The 25,960-nt window shown below is 38.3% G+C and overlaps 2 protein-coding genes across 4 annotated transcripts in view; both read right to left on the bottom strand.

Moving 5' to 3' along the window:
* SLC12A6 (solute carrier family 12 member 6) overlaps nt 1–20,079 on the bottom strand; it is an 86,256-nt gene extending 66,177 nt beyond the window's left edge. The window contains exon 1 of one of the 3 annotated variants that reach the window (XM_047075366.1): nt 18,537–20,067. In XM_047075366.1, the coding sequence (XP_046931322.1) occupies nt 18,537–18,807 (271 nt within the window). In that variant the 5' untranslated portion in view covers nt 18,808–20,067. Of the gene's footprint in view, nt 1–18,536 lie in introns of all 3 variants that reach the window. The other 2 variants (XM_047075365.1, XM_047075367.1) reach the window with 2 other exon arrangements.
* A 3,408-nt stretch (nt 20,080–23,487) lies between these two features.
* Nucleotides 23,488–24,286, bottom strand: NOP10 (NOP10 ribonucleoprotein). The gene is made up of 2 exons (XM_047074524.1): nt 24,168–24,286; nt 23,488–23,861 (listed from the first exon to the last, which is right to left on the bottom strand). The coding sequence occupies exons 1-2, from the start codon at nt 24,219–24,221 to the stop codon at nt 23,721–23,723; spliced, it is 195 nt and encodes a 64-aa protein (XP_046930480.1). The 5' UTR covers nt 24,222–24,286; the 3' UTR covers nt 23,488–23,720.
* Nucleotides 24,287–25,960: the final 1,674 nt, after the last annotated feature.

The following is a 25,960-nucleotide window of genomic DNA, read 5'->3' on the forward strand; positions in this document are numbered from 1 at the left end:
CAACTCCCAAGAAGAGACATTAATATTCCCCGAAGTCCAAGTTTGTTTAAAAGAGCAAAATATTTTTAAAGAGTTCAGACTTTTTTTTTGTACAGAGTTTAAACATCGTGTTTTAAAGAAAAAAAATTCAAGAAAATTCCCCTGATTAGGTGGTGTATGGTTCCTTCAACACATGTAACATATTTAAATCTTGGTATATTTTATCACATAACTGTGTCCAGTGCTCAGTTGATGGCTTTAACTATATATAGAGTATGAGGTCTATCTCTGCACTGATAAGGGACTCAAGTACATTGAGCCCTGTGGTAACTTCTATGTTGATGATAGAATATAAGGGCTTTGTTGTTAGTAACACCTGACATATAAGGCTGCACTAAATTTAACAAAGAAGGAATGATAGCTTATAATCCTCATTTATTCCTATACCATTTCTAAAAGAAAAGGAAACCAATAGTTGTTAAAGATCCACTTTGTACTCTGCATTGCACTAAAAACTTTTCATTATGATTGCATTTAATCATCACAGAAACATTAGGCTAAGGAACTTGCCCAAAGTCACAGAGTTTGTAAACAGCAAAGCCCAACCTAAAAACCTGTAATACCCTTGTTAGTAAGCAACATAGAAGTTTCACAGAAAGAAAACACACACACGCCCCTAAATTTTATTTCATGGGTTCCCATGTAGCACTGATTTGTAATCTTAGCTGCACACTGGAATCACCTGGGGAAATTTACAAAATACTGATGCCTGGGTCCTATCCCAGATACTGTAATTTAATTGCTCTGGAGTAGAGCCTGGGCAATAAGGCTTTTAAAAGCTCCCCTATTTCTCACTCTCAGATGGTTCAAACAAGCAGCCAAGATTGCAAATTACTACTATATGGGGGAAAAAAAGTTTATCACCTAAGAAGTCTTCGTAACTATTTTATTTTTGAAAGAAAATTAAGTGTGGTAGTGCCTTGGGTGATTTTCCCATACTTACAACTCAGGAAGCTACTCTACTAATTTATTCAAAGGAACTTAACTACCAAATTGTCAAAAATTTCAATAGAATATTCTGGGTTCCAAATTCTTCAGTGCCACTGGATATTTCCAATAGGATCTTGCCTTTCATATTTATTATAAAAAGAGAGTTGAACTAGGGCTAATCTACAGTTGATGGATAAGAACAATGACTTGTGTTATACATCTGTGCACAGCTTGTGCATATAAGTCTATGTACCAATGTTATCCTGTCACCTCTCCCCTCTAAAAATATCTGCAAACCAAACAAGTAGGAAGGCAAAACATTCCTGCTGACCTATGATAGGCGTATTTATTTACCAAACTCGATGATTTGATACCACAGTGCTCAGCAATTTTAAAATAGTTCTCTCCTAGAGTGGCCTATAGATAAAAGTGCAATGGCAAAAAAAAAATTGAAGGCAAAGTTAAAGTAATACAGAAAAAGCTGGGGGGGGGCGGTTCTGGTAAAGCTGAGGGCAGTGCTGTGTAGACAGTGATTAGATAGGGAAGGTAGGATATAAGAAAATGCTATTTAAAGTACAATAAACTACCACAATGGGGGCACCTGGCTGGTTTAGTTGGAAGAGCCTGTAACTCTTGATCTTGGGGCTGCAATTTGGAGTCCCCCATTGGGCATAGTGACTACTTAAAAAATAAATAAGATAAAAACATCAATAAACTACCACAATGAAGTGCCACTGCATATCCACACTAATGGCTAAAACTGATAAGACTGGAAACACCAAATCTGGTGAGAATGTTAAACAAAAGATACTTTTATATATTGGCGTAAATTGGTTCACCCAATTTAGGGAAAAGTCTAGTACTCTCCCCTATAACTCAGCAATTGCACTTCTAGGTATTTATCCTCCCAAAATGAAAACATATTCCCACAAAAAGACTTGTCCAAGAATATTCATAACAGCTTATGAACAATAACCAAAAACTGGAAACAACCCAGATGTATATCCATAGCAGAATGGGTAAACCAACTATGATGTATTCATACAAAAGATTACTATTCAGATAAAAAAAGGAATGACTCGGTGATACAAGCAACAATCTGAATGCATATCAAAACATCACGCTACATGAAAGTAGCCTTAAGAGTGCACAATATATGAACCAATTATATGAGGTTTTACAACAGGCAAAAACAATCTATGGTGCAAAAACAAACAAACCAGGACAAGGGCTGCCTCTGGGGGAAGGGGGACTCAGGAAAACTTCCCAGAGTGATAGTAATATTCTACATCTTGTTAGAGTTTAGGATTCCATAGGTGTATGCATTCATCAAAAGTTAGCTGATGTTCACTTCAAATTAGTGTTATTCATTGTATGAAAACTTCACCTAAAAAAAAAAAAAAAAAAGCTACAGGGGTGCCTGAGTGGCTCAGTTGGTTAAGTGGCCGACTCCTGATTTCAGCTCAGGTCATAAGCTCCAGATCATGAGATCAAGCCCCACATCAGACTCTGTGATGACAGTGCTGAGCCTGCTTGGGACTCTCTCTTCCTCTCTCTCTGTCCCTCCCCTGCTCTCTCTGTCTCTGTCTCTCTCTCAATAAAGAAATAAATTAATTAAATAAATAAATAAATAAATAAATAAATAAATAAATGTATTTTTTAAAAAGCTACAAATACTGAATTCTAATAATATGCATTTTGAAGTATCTGGGAGAGGTGAACTGATATCTGTAATTTACCTCGAAATGCAGTAAGATAGATGGATAAATAGGTGTTAGGAAAAGTACAATAAAATGTTAATGATAGATTCTGAGTGGTGGGTGTACAGGTGTTCACTTATATAAAAGCCTTCCAACTTTCTGTATGTTTGAAAATTTTCATAATAAAACACTGGAAAATACAAACTGACACCATTATGAAAATAAACATATAAGTCAGAGACTGGGAGAAAATATTCATAAAACATGTACTTGACAAAGGACTTATATCTTAAAATTTTTTTTTTTCAACGTTTATTTATTTTTGGGACAGAGAGAGACAGAGCATGAACGGGGGAGGGGCAGAGAGAGAGGGAGACACAGAGTCGGAAACAGGCTCCAGGCTCAGAGCCATCAGCCCAGAGCCTGACGCGGGGCTCGAACTCACGGACCGCGAGATCGTGACCTGGCTGAAGTCGGACGCTTAACCGACTGCGCCACCCAGGCGCCCCAGGACTTATATCTTAAATATATAAAAATCCTCTACAACTCAATAAGAAAAAAACTGAATACAAAATAAAAAAGATTTAAATAGACAATTCACAAAGGAAGTTATATAAATGGCTAATAAGCACTGGAAAAAGTGTTCAACATCATTGGCTTTCAGGAAATGCAAATTAAAATCACCATTAAAACTGTTGGCAAGGATGTAGAGCAAATGTTGGTGGGAATATAAAATAATAACAACCACTTTGGAAAAAGGTTTGGCAGCTTTTTATAAATTTTGTCTTTTTTTTTTCATTTGAGAGAAAGAGAGAGAGCAAGAGCAAGGAAGAGGGGCAGAGGGGGAGAGGGAGAGGGAGAGAGGGAGAGAGGGAGAGAGGGGGGGAGAGAGAGAGAGAGAGAGAGAGAGAGAGAGAGAGAGAGAGAGAGAGAGAATTTTAAGCAGGCTCCATCACCACAGGGCTCAATTCCATAACCTTGGGATCATGACCTAAGTTGAAATCAAGGGTTGGACAGATGCTCAACCGACTGAGACACCCAGGTGCCCCTTTTACAAATTTCAAACAAGTATGTTTATAAACCTTTATTCATAACAGCCCAAATAGGAAACAGACAAGTTATCCATCAATAAGATAAGCAACCTGTAGTATATTCATACAATAGAGTATTACTCAACAATAACCAGGAACAAACTACTGATACATTCAACAACATGGATGAATCTCAAAAACATTTTAAGTTATATATTACATATTAATCATATGCATACAAAAGTGTTTAGAGTTGAAGCATAACTGATGCCTGCAACTTAATTTGAAATGCTTTAAAAATAGATGGATCCAATGGAAGGGATATTTGGTAAAACAAATAGAGCATAATGTTAATTGTAGCATTTGGAGGCTAAAGATGGTTGTTTACCAAAAGTCTTACAATTTTTCTGTATGTTTGAAAATTTTCTTAATAAAATGTTGGAAAAAATACAATGAACTGAAGTTCACTGAAATCTTTATAAAGATCTTTAGGTGTGAGTATAAAGCAAAGCACTTATGGGTCAAATTCCATTTCACGTAAAATTTAAGCAGTTACATAAATGCTAGTCCTGTACTTTGATTTTATAGTGTTGAATGCTGTTTGAAATGAATCATACAGGTTTGAAATATTTAGTTTTACATTTAAAAAAAAACTATAGTTTTTTTTCAAATCTTTTTTTTTTTTTAATTTTTTTTTTCAACGTTTATTTATTTTTGGGACAGAGAGAGACAGAGCATGAACGGGGGAGGGGAAGAGAGACAGGGAGACACAGAATCGGAAACAGGCTCCAGGCTCTGAGCCATCAGCCCAGAGCCTGACGCGGGGCTCGAACTCACGGACCGCGAGACCGTGACCTGGCTGAAGTCGGACACTTAACCGACTGCGCCACCCAGGCACCCCTCAAATCTTTTTTTTTTTTTAAGTTTATTTCTTTAGAGATAGAGACAGCATGAGTGGGGGAGGAGCAGAGAGAGAGGGAGAAGAGAGAGAATCCCAAGCAGACTCTGCACCGTGAGCACAGAGCCTGACGTGGGCTTGAACCACGCAACTTCGAGATCATGACCTGAGCCGAAACAGAGAGTTGGAAGCTTAACCGACTGAGCCACCCAGGCGCCCCTATGGTATTTTTTAGTAGTAAGACATAAGCCCAGGCTAGGGCAAAAGCGCATTTATAATGGCATTACTCCCATAGTGCTTTGTACATTAGGCCAAATATTATACATTATTTATATTACTAGTTTCAGTAAAACTTTTTTGTGACATTATGTTTGTTTTTTTAAAAAGCATGCCCATTCTTTAGAAGAATGGATCTACCATGGGTAATATTTTGGAAGTACAATTTACTGTTCTACACTATCCAATTACTTATTTTTAATCAGAGCTAACAACTCATGACAACCAGCATTTTGTTTTATTCAAACCATTTATTAAAAAAACAAAGACAAATTAGATTTAGTGAAAAGACTTGAGCAATTAAGGGAAAGTAAGTGGGAAATTATTTTCAACATAAGGATTCTCTTCCAGGTTGTACTATACTGTTATACTACATCACTCAATTTTAGAGCAAATCATATATGCATTTCCTCTTCATTCTCAGAACCTGAGAACTGTATTGTACAAAAGCCATTCACAAATAACCTAGAACCACACTACATCCTGCTGAAGTGATTCTTAAGAATCTAGTAATGCATGCTAAAAATGAATTCACGATGCAAGAAAACTTCTATAAGTAAGCAGCAAGCAAAATCCCTGGAATTAAAAAGCCACATACATTTTGAATACATGAGTTTTCAGATATGCATCAGTTTTTAGATATGATGTTAAGGATTTAGTAACATATTAAATAGTATTCTTTCAAAAAACTTAAAAATGCAACTAGAGCTTGATCAAAGGTACCAGCATGCTATTAAAAAGCTGGAAAAATATAAAATAGAACAATAGCTCCCATGACACACACAATGTAGACTTAACTCATCTGTCTACACCTTTTTACAGAATTCTCTCATAGACACACACACACACACACACACACACACACACACACATTTGATGGGGATGGTGTGCAAAGAAAAAAGGATTCTGATTTGGAAAACAGCTTCAAATCTTATGAATCTCTCCTAAACTCTTGTAGTTTGAAGATACCATTCAGAGTGCTTTATCTACTATTGAGATCCAGCCACACTTGAGAGAGCCTTTAAAATTGTAGCCAATTGACAGTTTTGTGCTTACAGCATTTGTTTTATTACAAAAGGTGTTTTTATAACAAATAGTAAAGAAAGTGGAATCTACTTCCAAGTAGTTGCTTTTTCCCCCCCAAGCAGTTGCTTCTAATGTAGTAAGTTGTTACTTCAAAATATTTAGGATAGACATTCTCATCAAATCGTTGTAACTGCCAGCCAGCAACTAAATATAAATAGAAAATGGCATTATGCTTTAATTTTCTTGATTAAGGTAAATTTATGATGAACTTTGAGCAACAAAGGTTAATTATGTTTTATCCTCAGTAAATTCTTCATGAAGTTTACATAGAAGTAAACCCTTCATACTCTTCATTCTATAAATCTTTCTAACAATAAATTCATCTTATTAAAAGATGTTGTTTGACAGGAAAAAGATCTGAATTATAGGATTTCATTAAAATGTCTGAATTATAGAACTTCTAAAAAAGCACAGAATTTACAAAAATTTTAACTTACCTTCAAATATTAAGAAAAGAAAGAGGTCATGTGTTAGAGCAGGCATTCTTAAGGAAAATATCAGACTTGCATAAAGGACTAACTTACTCCGTGACCCCCATTCAGTTACTCAGGCTTTAAAGGGCCACTGGTAGGGAAACACTACCTCATGAGGTGTCATTCAGAAGGTTAGGCAAACATTCAAAAGAACAGTGCGTTGCAAATGATTGCTGGTAAAGGAATATTTTTCTTTATATTCAGAATTCATTGAGGACTAAAAATCTTATGAATTACTAGAAAAATATACAAAACACAAGTTCTAATTTTTATTATTAGATTTGACATAAAATTGCTCTATCAAACTGCTAAGCAAGTTTTTTAAAACTTTCAATTTCTGAACTTACCTCCTCACACAGGTTAAGTAGACAGCTGATGGACCAGCACCATTTACATACTACACTCCATGGCTGTGTTACAGAATACTGTAAACATTTTACTGGCAGTTCACTACTTAAATTTAGAGCTATAGCTGGAAAAGTATACAGACTCTCATTCTTAAGTAGAAATATATATATATATATATATATATATATATATATATATTCCTTAATATATCAGCAAACCCTCTTTCCCCTTCAGACACTGGAAATAGTGGTTTAAAATATTGAAATGATCACAAATTCTAAATATTGCCTTATGTAGACAAGTTCAGAAAGAATTATAGAGTTAATCAATTACTCTGGTGAAGACCAACTACAATGGATAGTAAGAACTTAAAACCCCTAAATCTCAGAATTACATAAAATTGTCCATGAAAATGGGTTTTTATAAAATGGCATCAGTGATTAATATATAACATATGTTGGGGCTAACAACTGAAAGATAATAAATACCTCAGACATTATTTTCTGATGGATTCATAATATTGCATTGTAAGAAAGGCAGAGACTTCTCCAAATCAAAATGTCAGGAAAATTTCATGCTTTATTGAAGCTGAAGAAATCATGCATTATTCAATACATATTTGAGTGACCATTATGTGCCAGGAAATAGGAATACAATGGAGAACAAGACACTGTTCCTGCCCTCAAGGAGCTCACAATCATGTTATCTACCTCACTATATAATAAAAGGCAACATCAGACCAGTTCTGTAAGTACAATATAGTGTAAACATAGAACCTTGAGGGCACAACGCACTACTACCTTGCCCAGTTACTTCTTCAAGGACCTACAGGTGTGAATCTTCACTAAAGAAAAGAACGAAGTAGGAGGATAGTTGATGGCTGGCCAACTTGATAGCTACATCACCCATTTTGGCTGATATTAAAGAAGGCATTATCAAAACCCTTTGTGTACCCAAGAGTCCTCAGCTTCCACTGTTTCCTTCTTCACGATATTACAACTCCCTGTATAAGGCTGCCCATCTCTTTCATTAGTCTAATGTGATTATAGCCTAGATACTGTAAGACCCAAGAATCACCAACCAAAAACGTAGCACTGGCACTATGAACATAGACTACTCAGTAACTCACTCAGAATTTCATTTTTGATGTAGGACATTCCATTCTATATTATGAAATACTTGCTAGATAGGTTTCTGGTCAACACTACGAACAGTGCATAGAAAATGAAACTGCAACATATTGTCAAAACTTAAGACATATTTCTAAAAATATAAAGAAAAATGAAAATACAATTCAAAACAAAATTTTCTTGTTAATTTCACCTCAGAGAACAAGTTTTTGTTTTTAAAGAAGTTATTGCTTCCTTTCTTCCAACAAAACTCCCATGAGAGAGAGAAAGTGCATATGCACAAGTGGGAGAGAGGGGCAGAAGACGGGGGGGGGGGGATTGAGAGAGAGAGAGTGTGAGAGAGAGAGAGAGAGAGAGAGAGAGAGAGAGAGAGAGAATCTCAAGCAGACTCCACGTTCAGCACGTCCCATAATCCTGGGACCATGACCTGAGCCAAAATCAGGAGTTGGATGCTCAACTGACTGAGCCACCCAAGCACCCCCAAAACTCCATTTTAAAATAGATATACCACGAGGTGCCTGGGTGGCTCAGTTGGTAGAACATGTGATTACCAATTTCAGGGTTGTGATCTAGCCCCACGTTGGGGGTAGAGATTACTAAAAACCAAAACCAAAACCAAAAACAAGTAGATCTACTGAAACTAGAAATACGAATATTAACTTTCAGGAAGATGAACTAATGTGCTTAATAACTGTATAATTCAGCACTACCAAATTGCCCTGGGTATTTGCAAGCCATTTATTTAAAAGACACTGAAATAAGGGCACCTGGCTGGCTCAGGTGGTAGAACATGTGACTCTTGATCTCAGGGCTGTAGGTTTGAGCCCCACGTTGGGTGTAGAGATTACTTAAAAATAAAATCTTAAAAAAAAAATACATACTTTTAGGCCAGATTTCCTTTTAGGAACACAGAACCTTAAAATTACTCAGGAAACATGTCATTTTACTACCTTCTTTTGAAAAAACAAAAACCCCTATTTCCTTTCATGCCCCCAATCCAGACAAAAAAACTGCAAAAATGTACACTGAACATAAAAATTCTATTTCTTTTATACTTCTTCTACTCTACCTTTGCTGCTTACTAAATGCTTCAATACAGCCAACTAATGTTAGTAGAGGAAGTGTAATAACAGGGATACTGATACTAAAATCACACACACCTGGGTTTAAGTTACTAATCTTCAATTTATTACTTGTATGACCTTGGGCAGGTTACTTAACCTTATCAGTTTCAATTTTCTCCTGGATGAGAAATCCCATCATAGCTCTGAAGAAAATGACTTTATTTTAAATGAAAAATATCAAAACATGATTTTTCATTTAATAGGGAAGAATGTTTTCTATTTCCTAATAATTCTTAGAATTCCATTGGAAATGAGTACACTGCAAAACTAAGAAACAAATTTTTTATTTTAAAAAAATGTTTATTTTGAGAGAGTGTGAGAGTGTGCACAAGCAAGTGGGGGATAGGCAGAGAACAAGGGAGAGCGAGAATGCCAAGCAGGGTCTGATGCAGGGCTTGATCTCATGAACTGTGAGATCATGACCTGAGCTGAAATCAAGAGTCTGATACTGAACCAACTGAACCACCTGGGAGTCCCTAAAAAATTTTTTAAATAAAAAAAATTTTTTTTTAATAATTTAGGATGTAAACTAGCCAGTTGTGAAAGTAAGTATTCTTTCTGGATATATATATATATAAAAGCTTGGATGTTAAATGCAAATGCTCTCAAATAAGATAAATTTCAGTTTGGTTCAATTTCTCATAGCTCCTCAAAGTGATAATGTACATATTTATACAAGAGTTTTAAAAAGTTTTTTAAGTTTGGGGCGCCTGGGTGGCGCAGTCGGTTAAGCGTCCGACTTCAGCCAGGTCACGATCTCGCGGTCCGTGAGTTCGAGCCCCGCGTCAGGCTCTAGGCTGATGGCTCAGAGCCTGGAGCCTGTTTCCGATTCTGTATCTCCCTCTCTCTCTGCCCCTCCCCCGTTCATGCTCTGTCTCTCTCTGTCCCAAAAATAAATAAACGTTGAAAAAAAAAAATTAAAAAAAAAAAGTTTTTTAAGTTTATTTATTTTTAAATAATTTAGAGAGAGAGAGAGACTGAATCTCAAGCAGGCTCTGCACTGCCAGTGCAGAGGTCGATCGATGCAGGGCTCAAACTCCCAAACTGTGAGATCATGACCTGAGCAGAAATCAAGAGTTGGACACTCAAACTGACTAAGCCACCCAGGTGCCCCAATATATACGAGTTTTTAAACTTACTGTTTTCTTGTTTTTAAACTAGCTGTATAAAAACGGAATAGTTTTACCCCTAAGTAAAAGTAGATTTGTCTGGTGAAATGGAGAAAATGAAGAAATTCAGGTGCCACTTGGCCAAAAATTAAAACTATTAACCAAATGGTTCTGACTGTAAAAAGAGGAATGCTGTGGTGCTTGGGTGGCCCAGTTAATTGAGGGTCCGACTCTTGATTTCAGCTTGGGTCATGATCCCAGGGTCATGGGTTCGAGCCCTGCATCGGGCACTGTGCTGAGGTCGGAGTCTACTTGAGATTCTCTCTTTCTCCCTCTGTCCCTCTGCCCCATTTGCACATGGTCTCTCTAAAATAAAAAAAGAAATAACATAAAAATAAACAGAGGCTGGCTACCAATTGAATATCTTGCATGGATTTCTCAAGACCATTAGAAAAGTATAAGGCTGAGCAATGCAGTAATAAAAATGCAAAGCCAAAGATGCCACTGACTAATTCAGTAGAGAAACTGGAGACTGAAACACAGTTCTAAAAGAACAGGAAATTTTAAAGTGAAAAACACAAACAAACAAACAAACAAAAATACAACAACTAAAGTTAGGATTAAAACCCAAACACAAACACACCTCCTATCTCTTAATTACTTATACACACTTTTTGTTTTCTATCTCTGGCTTTTCAACTACAAAAACTTCCATTTTAAGACTAAAAAAAAGCTTCAGCCCTCACATTTTTTCAGTAGACATCCAAAGGTAACTTCAAAATTTCAGATTGTGAACAGCCTTTCATTTCAGATTGATTTATTCACAATAGTGACTTGATTCTGAAATTTTGTTAACTGTAAGTTCCACCAATGATTTAACAGTAGCTTAAAATTCTTCAAAAGTAAAATGCACCTAAATGTCAGAAATGTTAAAAAGATGACAAGTGTACGCCTTAGAACTGAGCAAATATGGTAATAATATTTATTATTCATCAACTATGGAACTTCTGCATTTAAAGCAAGGTGCCTTGTGTGTCTGCTTGTGTGTGTGCTGTATGTTCTGCAGTTTTGTGCTCACACCTTCATTTATAATTGCTGGGGTTCTACACAATACACCAAAGCACTAATCACAGGATTGTAATGAGGAAAATCTTCTCATTTCCCTATTTACTTACAAAACTTCATTAAAATAACACATTGTTTTATACATTCACAAAATAAAATGCTTTCATAATTCCTACAATATACCCCTCCAAAGTTTCATATGTGCTGCTAAGAACCCCATCACCATACTCTGGTTTCTCTTCATATCACATAAATCTTTCACCTTTCTTTACAAAAAAGAAAAAGAAAACAACAACAACAACAAGAGACCTCGCCAAGAACTCAAACACATATAATTTGCATTATTCTGATTCAGCAAACCCACCAGGTGCAGCTGCTGTGCAGACTGTGTCACACCAAAAGGGCAGGGGTTGGGGGTTGAAATCCAGTTTGTCCTTCTCTAGTGAAGCCTGGAAGGGCTGTCTTTTTTACAATTTACATAAAGGTTGGGGCGCTTGAGTGGCTCAGTCAGTTAAGTGTCTGACTCTTGATTTCAGCTCAGGTCATGATCTCATGGTTTGTGAGTTTGAGCCCTGTGTTGGACTCCACACTGACAGCACGAAGCCTGATTGGGATTCTCTTTTCCCTTTCTTGTCTGCCTGTCCCCCACATTTGCTCTCTCTCTCTTGCTCTCTCTCAAAATAAATAAACAAAGTTAAAAAAAAAAGAATTTGCACAAAGGTCTTACTATTTCAGAGTGCAGGCAGAGGGGACAAAAAGAGAGGCAGCTACAATCCAAAAGTTCATAGCAAGACATCATCCGCATAGGTCATTAAAAATTATCTTAAATGTCAGCATTAGAAACATTACTCTTATTCTAACAGTCTTGAAATGGGAAGTATAACTTTTAAAGGTGCCCAGGAGTGTCCTCTTCCTTCTTTTCCATTCCAGTAGAGATAATATCAAAGCAAGGTTTATGAGAATCTGGAAGCAAGAAATATGCCACTGACAGGCAAAGAATAAGGCCTTTGGTAGAAAAGAATTAGTGAGGACATAGAAGATATTACCAAAAATAAAAGACACGAAGTTGAAGCATCACTTTACCAACTGCTGAGTCAAAACACAGAGTATGCTAGGACAGACTCTAAAAGAAAGTCCTTTCTATCAAAGCAGCTTTCTTACACACAGTTCAACCTTTTGAAAGTTTTTATTATAGATATTTTCAAATATACACAAAAGCAGAGAAAACAGTAAAATGAATCCCCATGCACCTTTTACTCCAATTCAAAATATAAACATTTGCCAATATTCTCAACTTTTTGGGGGGGGGGGCCTGGGTGGTGGAGTACATTTCATTTCACTTGTAGATACTTCAATATGTATCTTTACAGACAAGGACTTTACCACAATGTCTTAAATATACCTAAGAAAATTCACAATAATTCATTAAAATCATTTAATACCAAGTACATTGTCACATTTCCCTGATTACCCCAAAGGTATCTTTTACTCTTGTTTACATTAGGATCCAAATAAAGCCCACACCTTGCATCTGGTTGGTCTGCTTTTTGTCTGTAACAGCTTTCCCTCTCTTCCCATCACTCATCCTCCACCCCATGCCATTTATTTTTTGAAGAATCTGGTTATTCAGTAAAATTTCCCGTATTCTGGATTTGGCTGATTGCTTCCTGTGGTGTAGAGTAGTATATTATAAAGTTTAATCACTGGCTGTAGAGTATGGAAAAGTGGACCAAAACAGATGTGGTCTGTGACCAAAATGTTCAAAATGTTTCAGAGAATACTGGAAACCCTTAAAAAATACATATATATATATATATATATATATATATATATATATATATATATCAGAGGATGATATCAGATGAGCTAAGAAGGTACCAAATCCATGTATTTTTATGAAACTATCCATCTTACTACCTTCTACAATGTTATAGCTCACAGAGTGCCAAAGTAAAATGAACAATATTCAAGAACCACATACACTTGACCCTTGAACAACACAGGTTTGAACTGCATGTGTCCACTTACACTTGGATTTTTTTCTATAAATAATACAGAATAGTAAACACATTTTCTATCCCTTATGATTTTCTTAATAACATTTTATTTTCTCTAGCTTACTTGATTGTAAGAAGACAGTCTATAATATGTACAAAAAGGTTAACTGACTGTTTATATTATTGGTAAGGCTTCTTCTGGTCAACAGTAGGCTATTAGCAGTTAAAGTCTGGTGGAGTCAAAAGTTACATTCAAATTTTCTATTGCATGAGGGTTGGTACCCCTAACCCCTGGGTTTTTCAAAGGCCAAGTATAATATGAAAAATATATTTAAAATAAGGGTAATAGTCATTGATTGGCAATACAATGTAATTCACTTATTTTGGTTTGGGGCAAAAACTTACAAGTTTTTTGGAAAAGTACAGAAAAGTACTTGGTACTTTGAAGTATGTTCTTATGGGGGAAAAAAAAACAACTAGCTAGTTCTCCAAGTTGCTTAGTCAATCATTATTCTGATTTAACCCTAGATCAGCTGAATACACTAAACGTAAGTGTGTAGTGTAATGGCTCCATGGGCAGATAAATATTCTACTCTATAAGACCTCCTGACATTTAAGGAAAGGCCTACTGTGCCTATCTGCTCACAGTGAAGTCCTAATCAGGTGGGAAAGTTCTTCTCAAATGCACAGCATTAATCACGCTTCTCTTCCGGGCTATGGTCTTCAATGCGGGCTTTACATTAGAATCATCTGAAAAGCTTTTAAAAACTACTGATGCAATTAAATCAGAATCCCTGGGAAAGGGGCAGAAGTATTTTCTAAAAAGATCTCTAGATCATTCCAATATGCAACCAGATGAAGCATCACTGCTCTAGTGGGTACATTTCATTTGCCTTTACCATACTATGTTTTTAATTTTTGTTTATATTTCTATCCTTTTTTTTAAGTTTATTTATTTATTTTGAGAGATACAGACAGCACAAGTGGGGGAGGGGCAGAAAGAGAGGGAGAGAAAGAGAATGCCAAGTAGGCTCTGCCAGTGCAGAGCCCAATGTGGGACTCAAACCCACGAGATCATAACCTGAGCTGAAACCAAGAGTTGGACGCTTAATTGACTGGGCCACCCAGGCGTCCCTATTTCTAGATCTTTTTTTTTGGCTTAGAAGATCTTCAACTCAATATGTATTTTATTGAGTGCAAATTATATGTGGCATGACACACTATACTAGGTGCTGATGATACAAATACAACTTTGTGTTCCTGTCCCAAGAACTTTGCTGCCTAGGTGAGAAAGATAACATACAAAATCAACAAAATTAAGTGAAATAGGTATTATAGTAACAGTCTGCATAAGGGATACAGGGACATAAAGAACTTATCTATTTTATCTGGTGGTGGGGGTAAATCAGAGAAAGTTTCAGACAGAAGGTGACTCTTTGAAGGAGGGACTTATCTAAATTACTTTTGCATCTCTACCACCTAATGACCCCCAATAAAAACTTGTTGACAGTCACCCTTGGAATTGGTATATTTAGAGCTCCTTGACTTAATGGATTTTAGTTTTACTCCATTTCAAAAACCCACTCCCAAGGCTGCATATTAGATCATCTTAACACTGGACCTGCCCCACCTCTGAAACAATTAACTCCAACATTCAACTCTCTGAACACAGTCTTTAATCCTTCTACATCTTTCACTACAACTTTACTCCATCAGGACCTCCAGTCTCTAAATGTCTCCATTTTTATCTCAGTTCATCATTTTCCTTTGCTAAATTTTTCTATTGTATTATTCTAAAATTTGCTGTATTTTTCTTTTTTTGGTGTTTTGCTGTATCTTCATTTTTGTATTTATCACACAGCATTATAATTTATAGGAACATTTGTTTGTTTTCTCTGTTAGATCATAACTTTCCATACAACAGTTATTGGGATTTTTTTTCTTGGTCCTCCTGCATCCTTAACACCCAGGACAGGGCCTGACTCCTAAGAAGTGTTCAGTAAATGTTTGGTGAAGAAATGGATAAAGTGTTCTGGTCATTTTCACCACTAAACTATAAGCTCTCCAAAGGCAGAGACTGTCTCATATGTATATTTCCTATAATTCCTACTGGAGTGCCTTATACATAGCAGAGCCTCAGGGAGCACTTGTTCAATTGTAAAAGGGTGAAATATATCAGAACCTGTGTAAGACATATAAAAATATGTCCCTTGCTCTTTTTGGGTATTATTATTTTAACAATCGTTTAAGATAACAAAATAGTTACAAGGCAAATGTAAATAATGTTCATCATGACAGAGACAAAATGATATAAGCACTGGATAGAAGTCAGGAGGCCTGCACTTTTCAGTCTTGGCTTTCCCACTCTGATCTACAAATAACCATCTCTGTAAGCCTTAGTTTCCCCATTTTTATTTTAATGCTTATTTATTTTTGAGGGAGAGAGAAAGACAGATCATGAATGGGGAAGGGGCAGAAAGGAGGAGACACAGAATCTGAAGCAGGCTTCAGGCTCTGAGCTGTCAGCAGAGTCTGACGCGGGACTTGAACCCAAGAACCGTGAGATCATGACCTGAGCTAAAGTCTGACGCTTAACCGACTGAGCCACTCAGGTGCACTCCCCTCCCATTTTTTAAAATAGAGTTTGACCAGAATTCAATTCTTGTTCTTCTTCAGAATTCAATTCTTGGTCATCTGAGGTTCCCTAACATGCTATGCCTCTTAAAATTTTTATTATTAAAGTGATACATCCTCAATCTAAAAAATTGTACATGCCCTTCTGAATTGTTTAGGTAAAGGAAAGTTCCCATTTTCCACCCTATTTTCATAACCCACCAGAGGTATCCACTCTCAACAGTTTCTTCTGTATCTTTAAGGCATTCTTCATGTAAAAGCAAGTACAGTCTAAGATTCTTGTTTTTATTTACCAACTGCACAATCCTATAAACTCTAATGGAACCTTAACAAAATGAAAGGAAAATTATAAATACTTTGATAGCAGAAAGAATTACCTACTCAAAAGGCCGACAGGAGAAAAACTTAAAACACAGACAGAAATATAAAACTTCGTGTTTCACCCCCACCCCCCTTGGTTGTACAATGTAATGTGAATAAAAAGTGTATGATGAGAAAAGAAATTTAAGGTGGGAAGCTAATATATGGAAGAAATGTGAGAGGCATGGGAATTGTGGAGAAAAGAGAGATAATCATACCAATGTCACAACCACAGAACGATGTATATATAAAAGGCCAAAAAAATCACAGAATTCTAAATATTAAAATAGCAAACAATTCTGAAGTATAGTATGAGCTTAAGGACAGAATCACTTGCGGAAAATGCAGTGTTGTTTTCCAATACTGATTCCAGCCCAGAGACAAATGTAGATTAGTATGTCCTTGATTTTCTTGACAACAGGATCCTGTGAAGATCTATATCTAAGTCTAACAAGGGCATCCGCGTATTAAGAAGCCAAAGATGAAATAATTGTATTTTTGATCAGTCCCTCTAATAGTGGGGAAAATATATCACAGGATTCTGGTTGTCATAATTTTTTAGAAGACAGAGAAAAAAATAGGTCATTAGTAAAATACAGAACTAGTTTCCTGAGAATATAGTGGAAATTGCAATCTAATGGCTGGACTGTTAATTTCTTTCATTTGGTATCATAATATTTACACATTAAGGAGTATGTTAGACAAAGAGCCAAGCTTTAACTTCTATACCCATCTAAACAACATAGATTTCACCTAGATAGGTTCCCAGTTTTACCTCTGTAGTGTAATACGATACCATTCCATACTGTAAATAATGCTTGTAAATAAGGGAAGAACAGCCTGGATAAGGATCCTGTTCCACAAGGCTAACACATTACAGAAATAAGTTCACTTTTTAAACAGAATAAAAATACAATTCCAAAATATGTAAGTACAAGACTAATAGCAGTTAGCTGTAAACTGCCTAACAACAATTACAGCATTAAAAAAATTAACACTGTTATAGTCTTTATCTGGTATTTTTACAACCTAAATATAGTATGATGGATACAGACTAAAACTACAATTTAGAACTAATTTGGAGGAATAGAAAATGATAAATTATTTTTTATTCCATTCCATGGTATAAAGTGTGTCAAGAAATTGAAAATAGTTAAGTCCATACCTCCATAAAATAGTCAAGGATAAGTGAATTCTAAGACTACAAACTTTACCAAATCTACCTTGTTTCCAGACATTCAGAAAAACAAACACAAATAAGGAACTAAAGTCATTCTGGTTTCCTGCACCCTTTCGGTTAAGAGGAACAATACTTCCTGACACCGGAAAATGTCAAGTCAGTAGCTGAAGCTATGGTTTTCAAATTTGGGTAGAATACCATTTTAAGAATCTTTAAGAGTTTTAAGAGAAATTTTCATTACTAGACATACCTACGTTATAATTTAGCACAAAACTAAACATATAAAGCAGTACAGCAATTCTCAAACTTTTGTACTTCAGAGTCTGAAAAATGTTATGACCTCTCATCTCCTTTCTCTCTTTACATCACCTCTTCCCACTAAATCCTGTAAAAACTTACAAACCAGCTAACACAAATCAGTGTAGGCAGCTTAAGGTCTGTAGTGGTCAAGGTAAGTCAGAAAGTGGCTTGTGTACTACTATTTCCTGACTACAAAGACTCAACACATTCCATCTAATGTTCAAAGTGAATAAATTATGTAGAAATCAGACCCTAAAAGCCTCTCTACAAAATTATATGGGAATTAGGCCCTAAAAGCCTCTTTACAATTTCTCCATTCGATAGCAAGGACAATAGATCCACCAGCCTCATCCTGAGTAAGCTAAGCTTCTTGAACTGCTGTCTCTGTAAGATATAATTTTTTACAAAGAATTCGGTGACATAATATCTGAAAGCTTTGTGCGAAAACGGTAACTAAGATATGATCAATAACTACTCCTGGTAACTAGCCTTAAAAGCCAACTGTAATATTCTGACCCCAAAGCTCTCCACTGAATTTCACCATTTAAGATTCTCTGTGCTGAAAAACTATTAAATTCTTTGATATTTGCCCTAAACCAAAACACTCATTTCAATTCTAAGGAGGCAAAATGAAGAAGTCGAAATATAAATTTGCTTTCCTTCTTTCCATATGCCTTCCCACATGCCAAATTATTGCTGCCGTGCTGACCATTATTCCAAAGGGTTCCTTAGGCATCTCAAAAAGAGGTACCTTGGTTCCTGATGATTACTGTATAATGGAAAAGTGATTTTCCAGTAGACAACCAGATAAATAAGCCGGTAATGAAAGTATCCTGTCATCTGTGTTTCTACTTACCCTCCGTGACATCCTGGGGGTTAGAAGTCCGGTCACTAGCCGGATCCAGTGCAACAGTTGCCAGTGAAGTGGTGGCTCCAGACATCTCACTCATGGGCTCACTCCGGCTTGTTTCCGGCACACTTTCCCGTGAGCTAAATCTTACTCGAGAACTGGACCGGGAGCTGAGGTCCGGGCTGGTATCTGACAAACCAGGAATGTCATCGATCTTTGTTGGTGTCACCATGAACCGAACTGAAGCCATCTTGGTGGTGGTTTCTGGAGGATGCATTATTCTTTCTCTTTTCCTTTATAAGAACAAAGAAAAAAGGAAACCCCCGCAAAATCCTTCCTCCTACGCTAGCTACTTTTGATTGTAAAATAGAAAAGATAACTTAAAAAAACCTTCAATAACCTTGATTTACACCACAAAAAGTTCCTTCTCAGAATTCAAACAGACTATCCCAGAAAGTGCACTACCATTGAATATTTAAGGAGGAAAAAAGACAAAACGATGCCAAACTCGTGTAACTTCCTTTCTTCAGGGGGAAAAAAAAAAGTTATCTAGCTATCTCCCCTGGTCCAGCACTGCGGCCCCAGCGCCATGGTCTCAAGAGAAGCTGGTGAAGCGTTTCTCCCCTCGACCCCCAGGTTTCCGCCGAGGTAGTTAAGTCTTTTTTATCTGGTAAATGTCCCACGGTTCTAGTTGAGCAAAGTGCGCGCAGGCCCACCCTTATCAGGCGAATACAGCACAGATCAGATTGCGAAATGGTGTACACCCGGCCACCTGTTGTGTATCAGGTGAATACCCCACAGGTTTGGCTGGGAGGTGTGTGGAGAGTCACCCGATGTTTTTGAGGCCAATAATCCACTTGGGTCTGGTGGGAGAGATGAGCATGCATAACGAGAAAAATACCCCACACTACTGGATACAGGAGAATGAGGAGAAAAGGGTGAGCAGAGGATGCAGGGGCAGAGCGGATTCTCGTCTCCAAGAGGTCTGCGGGGGTGGCCCGCCCGCTCTTCGGGCAGAACGGTCCCTCGGATCTGGGAGGGGGCGGCTAGCGAGCGGATCGAGACCCCTCGGACTGCAGCTCAGGGTCGTGGCAGGTCGTTGCTAGTCCATCGAGCCCACGGTCTGCTCGCTGGGTTTCTCCTGCGTGTGACAGGACGGGCCACCCCTTTGCCGGAGGACGCCTTCTCCCCGACCAGGGCCGCGGCGCAGGTCAGGCCCTCGCCGTTCTTCCTTCGGGTCCTAGCAAGAGAGGAGACGGCCCCGTAGGCTGGCCCGGGCTGAACAGGAGGGGGCAGCGGGGATGAGGGGAAGAGGAGGTCGCAGGTGCTGAATCCCGGCGCCAGCTGATGCGGGTGCGCGCGCAGCTGTTGTTTACGAGCCGGTAACTGTTTCGGAGCCGCGCGCAGGAGGGCTCCGGCTGCCGGGGAGGGCGCCCCCTCCCCGGGCAGACGCCAGAGCAGCCGTTACGTGACCTCGCCGCCCCCGGCCCCGGGCCCGGCGGGCTGTGCCAGCGCCGCCGCAGCCCCTCCCTTCCCTCTCCGCTCGTTCCTCATTCGAGGTTAACGGTCCGAAGAGAAGCCTGGGGGAGCGGTCGGAGGGCGGTACCGTCCCGCGAGTGCCGAGGAGCCCCGCCCAGCCTCTGCAGTCTGCGAGGCGACGTTAAGGGCTGCGCGCATGCGCTGCTGAAGTCGCAGCGGGACTGAGGGGCCACACGTGGGAGGCCCGGAGGACGATGGGAATTGTAGTTGCGTGTTGGGGCCTGAGCAACGAACACGGGAGAAAACAAATCCTTTTCCTTCTCAGTCTTGCTGTGTTGCACAAACTCAGGTCTGGAGGCGTTAGGGGGAGCAGACAATGCCGTTTGCCCTCAGAACCTGAAAACCCATCTCTTTTTAATAAAAGCGTCTCTGAAAATACCGTTCATAATTTCTTTAAAAAAATCACAAACCTCCCATACCATACACCTACGTATGACCCTTACTCAAATTTTTGAGATGTGTTTTTACAGCACTGTATCCTCACATCTATATATATTTTGTGCTACATTTTCCCCCCATCCTTAAAATGTCTTTTACTACATGCATAGTTCATGCCATCGTGTACACAATGTATACAATTTGGTCAATTATACCTCAATAAAGGTGAGCGGAAATGATATTTTTCGCTTTCTAGTTAGACGGAAAGCTCAATTAAATAAAATGTCTTCATAATTTTTTTTTAAAATGTATTTGAGAGAGAGCACGAGAGAGCAAGACAGTGAGAGAGAGAATCCCAAGCAGGCTCTATACTCAGCGCAGAGCGCAACACGGTTCTCCATCCCACAGACCTGGTATCATCTCCTGAGCAGAAATCAAGAGTCAGATGCTTAACCAACTGAGCCACCCAGGCACCCCTATATAAAATGTCTTTAATTTTAAACCTGGGGAAAACAAGAGATACTTTTTTGTTCCAACCCCAGTGTTTTCCCTACTACTGCCACCAGAATATTTTTCTTAGCCTGTTTATTTAATACCTGAATAGAGTGTTCAATAAGTTTTGACTTATCAATGCTTTTGTTTTAAAGTTACTTCCTATAGCTTTAACATTTAAATTTAACAATCTGTGCCCTGGCTTTGCCTGGGTCCTTATACCTCCCAGGGTAAATGTTTAAGCATCATTCTTAGCACTAGGTCAGAACTATACTGAAAACCTGAGCCAGGAAATCCCTTTTTAGCAAATGACAAAGTCCAAAATCTGGTTAAAATGAACCAGGTTATAAAAAAAATAAAACAAAACCACAAAATAAAAAATATCCAGGTAACAAAATGAGAATTCCCATTTAAAATGTAAACCTCCTTAAAGCTTGATTCTTTCAAGCTTGATTCTTGCTCTTCAAAGCCTGTGATTATTAACTCAGGTTCACAGCTTTCCTGAGGAAGAAATTCACTTCCTGAGGGATGTCTTTCTCAGGCAGGCCTGCTAAGTTATTCAAATCTCAATAGACTTTCTCTTTATAAAGAAATGGTGGATTTCTGCAACATCCAATTTTGTTTCATACCACACTGTATTTTCATTCACTTATATATACTACCTAATACCAATAGACTATAACTTTTAAAATTCTCCAGTTTTTGAGCACATCTCAGAAGATAATAATATCTAGAGAATCTCTTAAGGAAAAAGCCCTGGGTATTCAAACCAGTCTGCCTTTTCTCCTCTGCTTCAATTAGGAATATTTCCAGGTCAAAGTCTTTTCATTTCAGTTTACAGAGCAGGTAGCATGGAACAATGGTAATCCTTTTGGGGGGCGGGGGTGGGTAGTGGGTTACTTATAAAAACAAAATTACAGTCAGTATTATAAAACATTGGTAGAATTCATTTACTGACTTTGGTGCTTAAGAAGGTTCCATAGCAGATCCTTTTTCTAGTTATTTGCAGAATTAACATTTCTTCCATCATTATCCCCTTAACAGGATGTTAAAACTTCAAATGTTTTTATTTATTTTGAGAGAGGAGAGAGAGCGCACATGCAATTGGGCAGAGAGAGAGAGAGAAAATTCCAAGCAGGCTCTGAGCTATCAGCGCAGAGCCCCCTGAGGGGCTCCACGATCATCACAATCAGATCATGACCTGACACCCAGAAACCCCAGGATAGGGTAACACTTTAAAGTCCCTCAGATCCAATGCTAAGACCCCGGAAGTGAACAGGCTAAGAAATTAAAAATTGCTCGACAGGAAACGAGTATCTCATTTTACCATTCCTATAAGTAAGTAATTGATTCAACAATCATCTGTCTTCTATTAACTATGACCCAAGTAGATTTTCTTTTTCTCGGCAGTCAACAATTATCCCTAACTTTTTTACTGAGATCGTCAGACATCACAGTCCAAGAGAAACATAATTATTCCTTTCCAGGACCAGTGATGATAAATCAAATTTATGCTGATTTAAGTTACATCTGCTTCTAGAGTCTAGAATCTTGATGCAGTAGAAAACGATTGTATAATTAGAACACAATCTCCATAAAGCAGTTTTAAAATCAGGGGCACTAAGTATTCAAATCCAATGTCAAAAGCCACAAATGGGAAAATTGGGAAATAATGAGTTGATTAACTTGACAAAGACAAGAAGAAGCAAGCTAGCATTTCTTGAAAGCTTAAATACAGCATTTTCCCTCATCATCCCTTTACTATGAATTGGCTGAAAAATTTATGGTTGCCCCATAAGAGCAGCTTAAGTCCTAAGAAATCTTGCATTTTTTTTTAATTAACCCCAAAAGTAGCTTAAAAAACCAGCAAAACCCTGCTTGAATCTCTCATACCCGATTTTCTAAATTAAGATCCATGTAGAATTCCACAAAGTAGCTGCCTGCCAAGGAGAAAATAAAGTTAGGTGTATGTGAGAAGGCAACTCCTTGATGGAGAAAACGAAAAACCTGGGAATATTTTCAGAGGGCCAGTAAATATGCATTCATTGATGCATATTATTCATTTAATGAATAAAGGCATTCATACTCACAACGGTTCTATTTATAACACACTGTCGCTATATTAAGATCCACCACTGAACTCTATCAAATTTAGAGTTGGAAGAGAATTTAGAAATGAGAAAAGTGAGACTAAACAAGTGACTTTCTCAAAGGCACGCAGAGGGGAAAATCCTGGTCTCCCGACTTCCAATTCATAGCATCCCCTCTACAATATAGCTGCTGTTATTTTTCAAGCAACTCCTCCGAGTCAAAACGTTATTTCAAGGGGCAAGGAATGACTTAAGTGACAAGAGGGGTACTTTTGAGTGAATGCTGACGGTTGTGGAAGAGTCTCAACCATTCTTCCCGTTCCCCGACACCCCATCGCGCGCACTACCGCTCCTGCAGTGACTGAAGTTTTTCTTCCAAGTACCACTTGTTGTACCCCTCAGGTGCTCTTCCCTCTCATCTCCCTCCTTTCTTCCCACAACGTACAAAACAAGAGCTCTTTCAAATCAATTTAATAACCTGGCAGCGATTCAAAATATGGAAAGATTCAAACTTGTTCCCTTAAGAGGTATGCTACCATGACTGTTTCACACAAGCATGAACAATGGCAACGATGAAACCGATTCCAAAGAGCAAGGATGATAAGAAGGCTTCTAGGCTCACACACTGAAGAACTTGGTTTCAGAAAGTCTCTTGAGGGGTAGCAGAGGAGACATGAAATTTAAGGGGCCCTCAGAGGACAGGGCGCGGTTGCTGGGTCATGAGCACCTTGAAGCGTTTCTTGATGGTGATTCGGTGTCGAGAGTATTTGTCATCTGGGGAGAACCGAGCAGGATGAGCCGAGCAGGTCTGTTGTCCCATAGGGTCAAGCTTCTGCCCGAGGAAGAAAGAGAACATAAGCTCAGTACAGGAGTGGTGGGAAAACTCAATCCCTGGAGTCATAAGGGAGACAGAGGCTGGGATGGGGAGGAGGCTGCGCGAAAAAAAAAAAAAAGATTAATAGGAAGACAGGAGACGCGACAGTTAGATCAACAAGTCATACACTCCTGCCTCCATCACTCCTGGTTTCTGGGCTTTCTACTTCCCCTCACCCACCTAGGCAATTCGGTGGCTGGTCTCAACCGCTCCCCCACCCATGTTTCTCGCCATAACCGTTTCCAACCTGTTTTCTTTTCTCACCTTCAGCGTATAGACCCGGTCTCCCTGATCGTTGAGGTAATACTGGAGAAACATGACCACACCGAAGCCAGAAGTTCCAATTCCGTCTGCACCTCTTCCTAACCGCCGCCAGTCTCACGTGTTTGTCAATTTCCTTCCCCTGGAGCCGGAAGAGTCTCTCTCTTTCTCTTTCTCTCTCAAGGCATGCCGGGAAATGTAGTCCATTTAGGTCTTTCTCCAGCTGGCCAGAAGGGGGCGAACTATTGCAGGATCTGGCCCAGTTGCAACCCAGTTGCAACCTTGCAGGAGTTGGCTTCCAGTTGCAACTTTGCAGGAGTTCTGAGATAGGTGGAATGTGCCCACTGTGTGCAAGACACTGCTAGGAATTAGAGGGGGGTAGGAATGGATATGGCTTGAACACTGATTAATAGAATCCTGTCTTTATATCGAGATGTACACCCATTTCACAGGCAGTGGGTTTCTAGTGCCTGGAGAAACAAAGGCTCCAGGATTCAGAGCTCCTTTACCTTATGGTAGAAGAAGAAAGTTTTCTTCTCTCCCCTCTTTTACATCCGGTTCCTCCGCCCTATTTCAAAGTATTGGCGGTAAAGAGTGCATGATGGGTATTCGATATTATGTACAGCGAAGAGAGCGTGAAGTTATTTTATGAAACTGGTGAAGTAGATTTTAGTGGTCAAACCAAGATTTAAACTCAGGTCTCTACCACAAATTCAACGCTCTTTCTAATAGTGGTGAGTAGCTAATAATAGCATAATGAGATGCACCTCATAGGGTTATTTCGAATTTTTAAAAGAACATAGAAATTGTCTTCATAGGAACCTGGTTTTTAAAAAATGATAGTGGAACCCAAGTATCATTACAAAGATGATCATTGCAGTATTATTTATAATGGCAAAGACATTGGAACATAGGTTAATTTTATAATCGAGAAAAACCTGAAGGCTTTCTTCTTTTTTTTAAGAATATAGTTTGTATTTAATTGTAGTTGCATAAAATGCAAAATTTCACAAGAAGCATACTATTGGTTTCCTCTGAGATAAAGAACTTGCTTCTAAAAACAAAAGAAAGAAAGAAAGAGAAAGAAAGAGAAGAAACAGAGAAAGAGAGAGAAAGAACTCAGTTCCAGAGGAAAGGGGAGAGAAGGAGACTTGCTGTATATTACATTTGGCATAATTTGACTTTTGAAACATGCGGATGTATTACCCATTTCAAAAATTAAAATTATTTAACAAAAGTTTAAACAAAATAACAAAAAGAAGGACTTTTTGCTTTTGGAATTTTAGGCTGAATGGCAGTTTCTGATAGGGGGGTGCTTTTCAGCCAAGGGTAAGGCTGAACCTTCTGTGGACTGCAGACCTGATGGTACTGGACTGTTTGGGAACTGCAGGACAGCTTTTTAAGGAAATGATATGCATATAGCCCATCAAACCCAGATTTTCTGAGGCACCCTGATTTCAAACATTCTGTTTCTTTGATCCTTAAGTACACAGACTATAATGCTCTGAATTTGGTTTAAAAAATATAGCCAACATTGAATTAAGTCAAGCGTATGCCACAACCTGCTATTAATAGGAAGTCAGTTACAGAACTGGATGGGATTGAAGGGCACAAAACTATATTTACTGATGTAAAACTTGTAATATTGGGAATCAGAAAGAATTTACAAATTGCCCTAAAAAGATACTCAAAAATTGTGTTGTGGTACTTTGGTTTGGAGGGAATTCCTGGTTACCGCCTACTTACTAGAGCCCGTTGGAATCTCTCTGTACCTCTACCCCAGCTCCTCTCCCCTC

This window comes from Lynx rufus, unplaced genomic scaffold, assembly GCF_022079265.1.
Source record: "Lynx rufus isolate CCGP_SWC_20201006 ecotype Redwood Valley unplaced genomic scaffold, mLynRuf1.p SCAF_13, whole genome shotgun sequence".
NCBI lineage: Eukaryota > Metazoa > Chordata > Mammalia > Carnivora > Felidae > Lynx > Lynx rufus.

Bases quoted from the DNA above. Each gene is read 5' to 3' on its own strand.
- NOP10 (XM_047074524.1), bottom strand. From the start codon at position 24,221: ATGTTTCTCCAGTATTACCTCAACGATCAGGGAGACCGGGTCTATACG. The intron at 23,862-24,167 runs GTGAGAAAAGAA...TTCCTCGGGCAG, and splicing joins ACCGGGTCTATACGCTGAAG to AAGCTTGACCCTATGGGACA.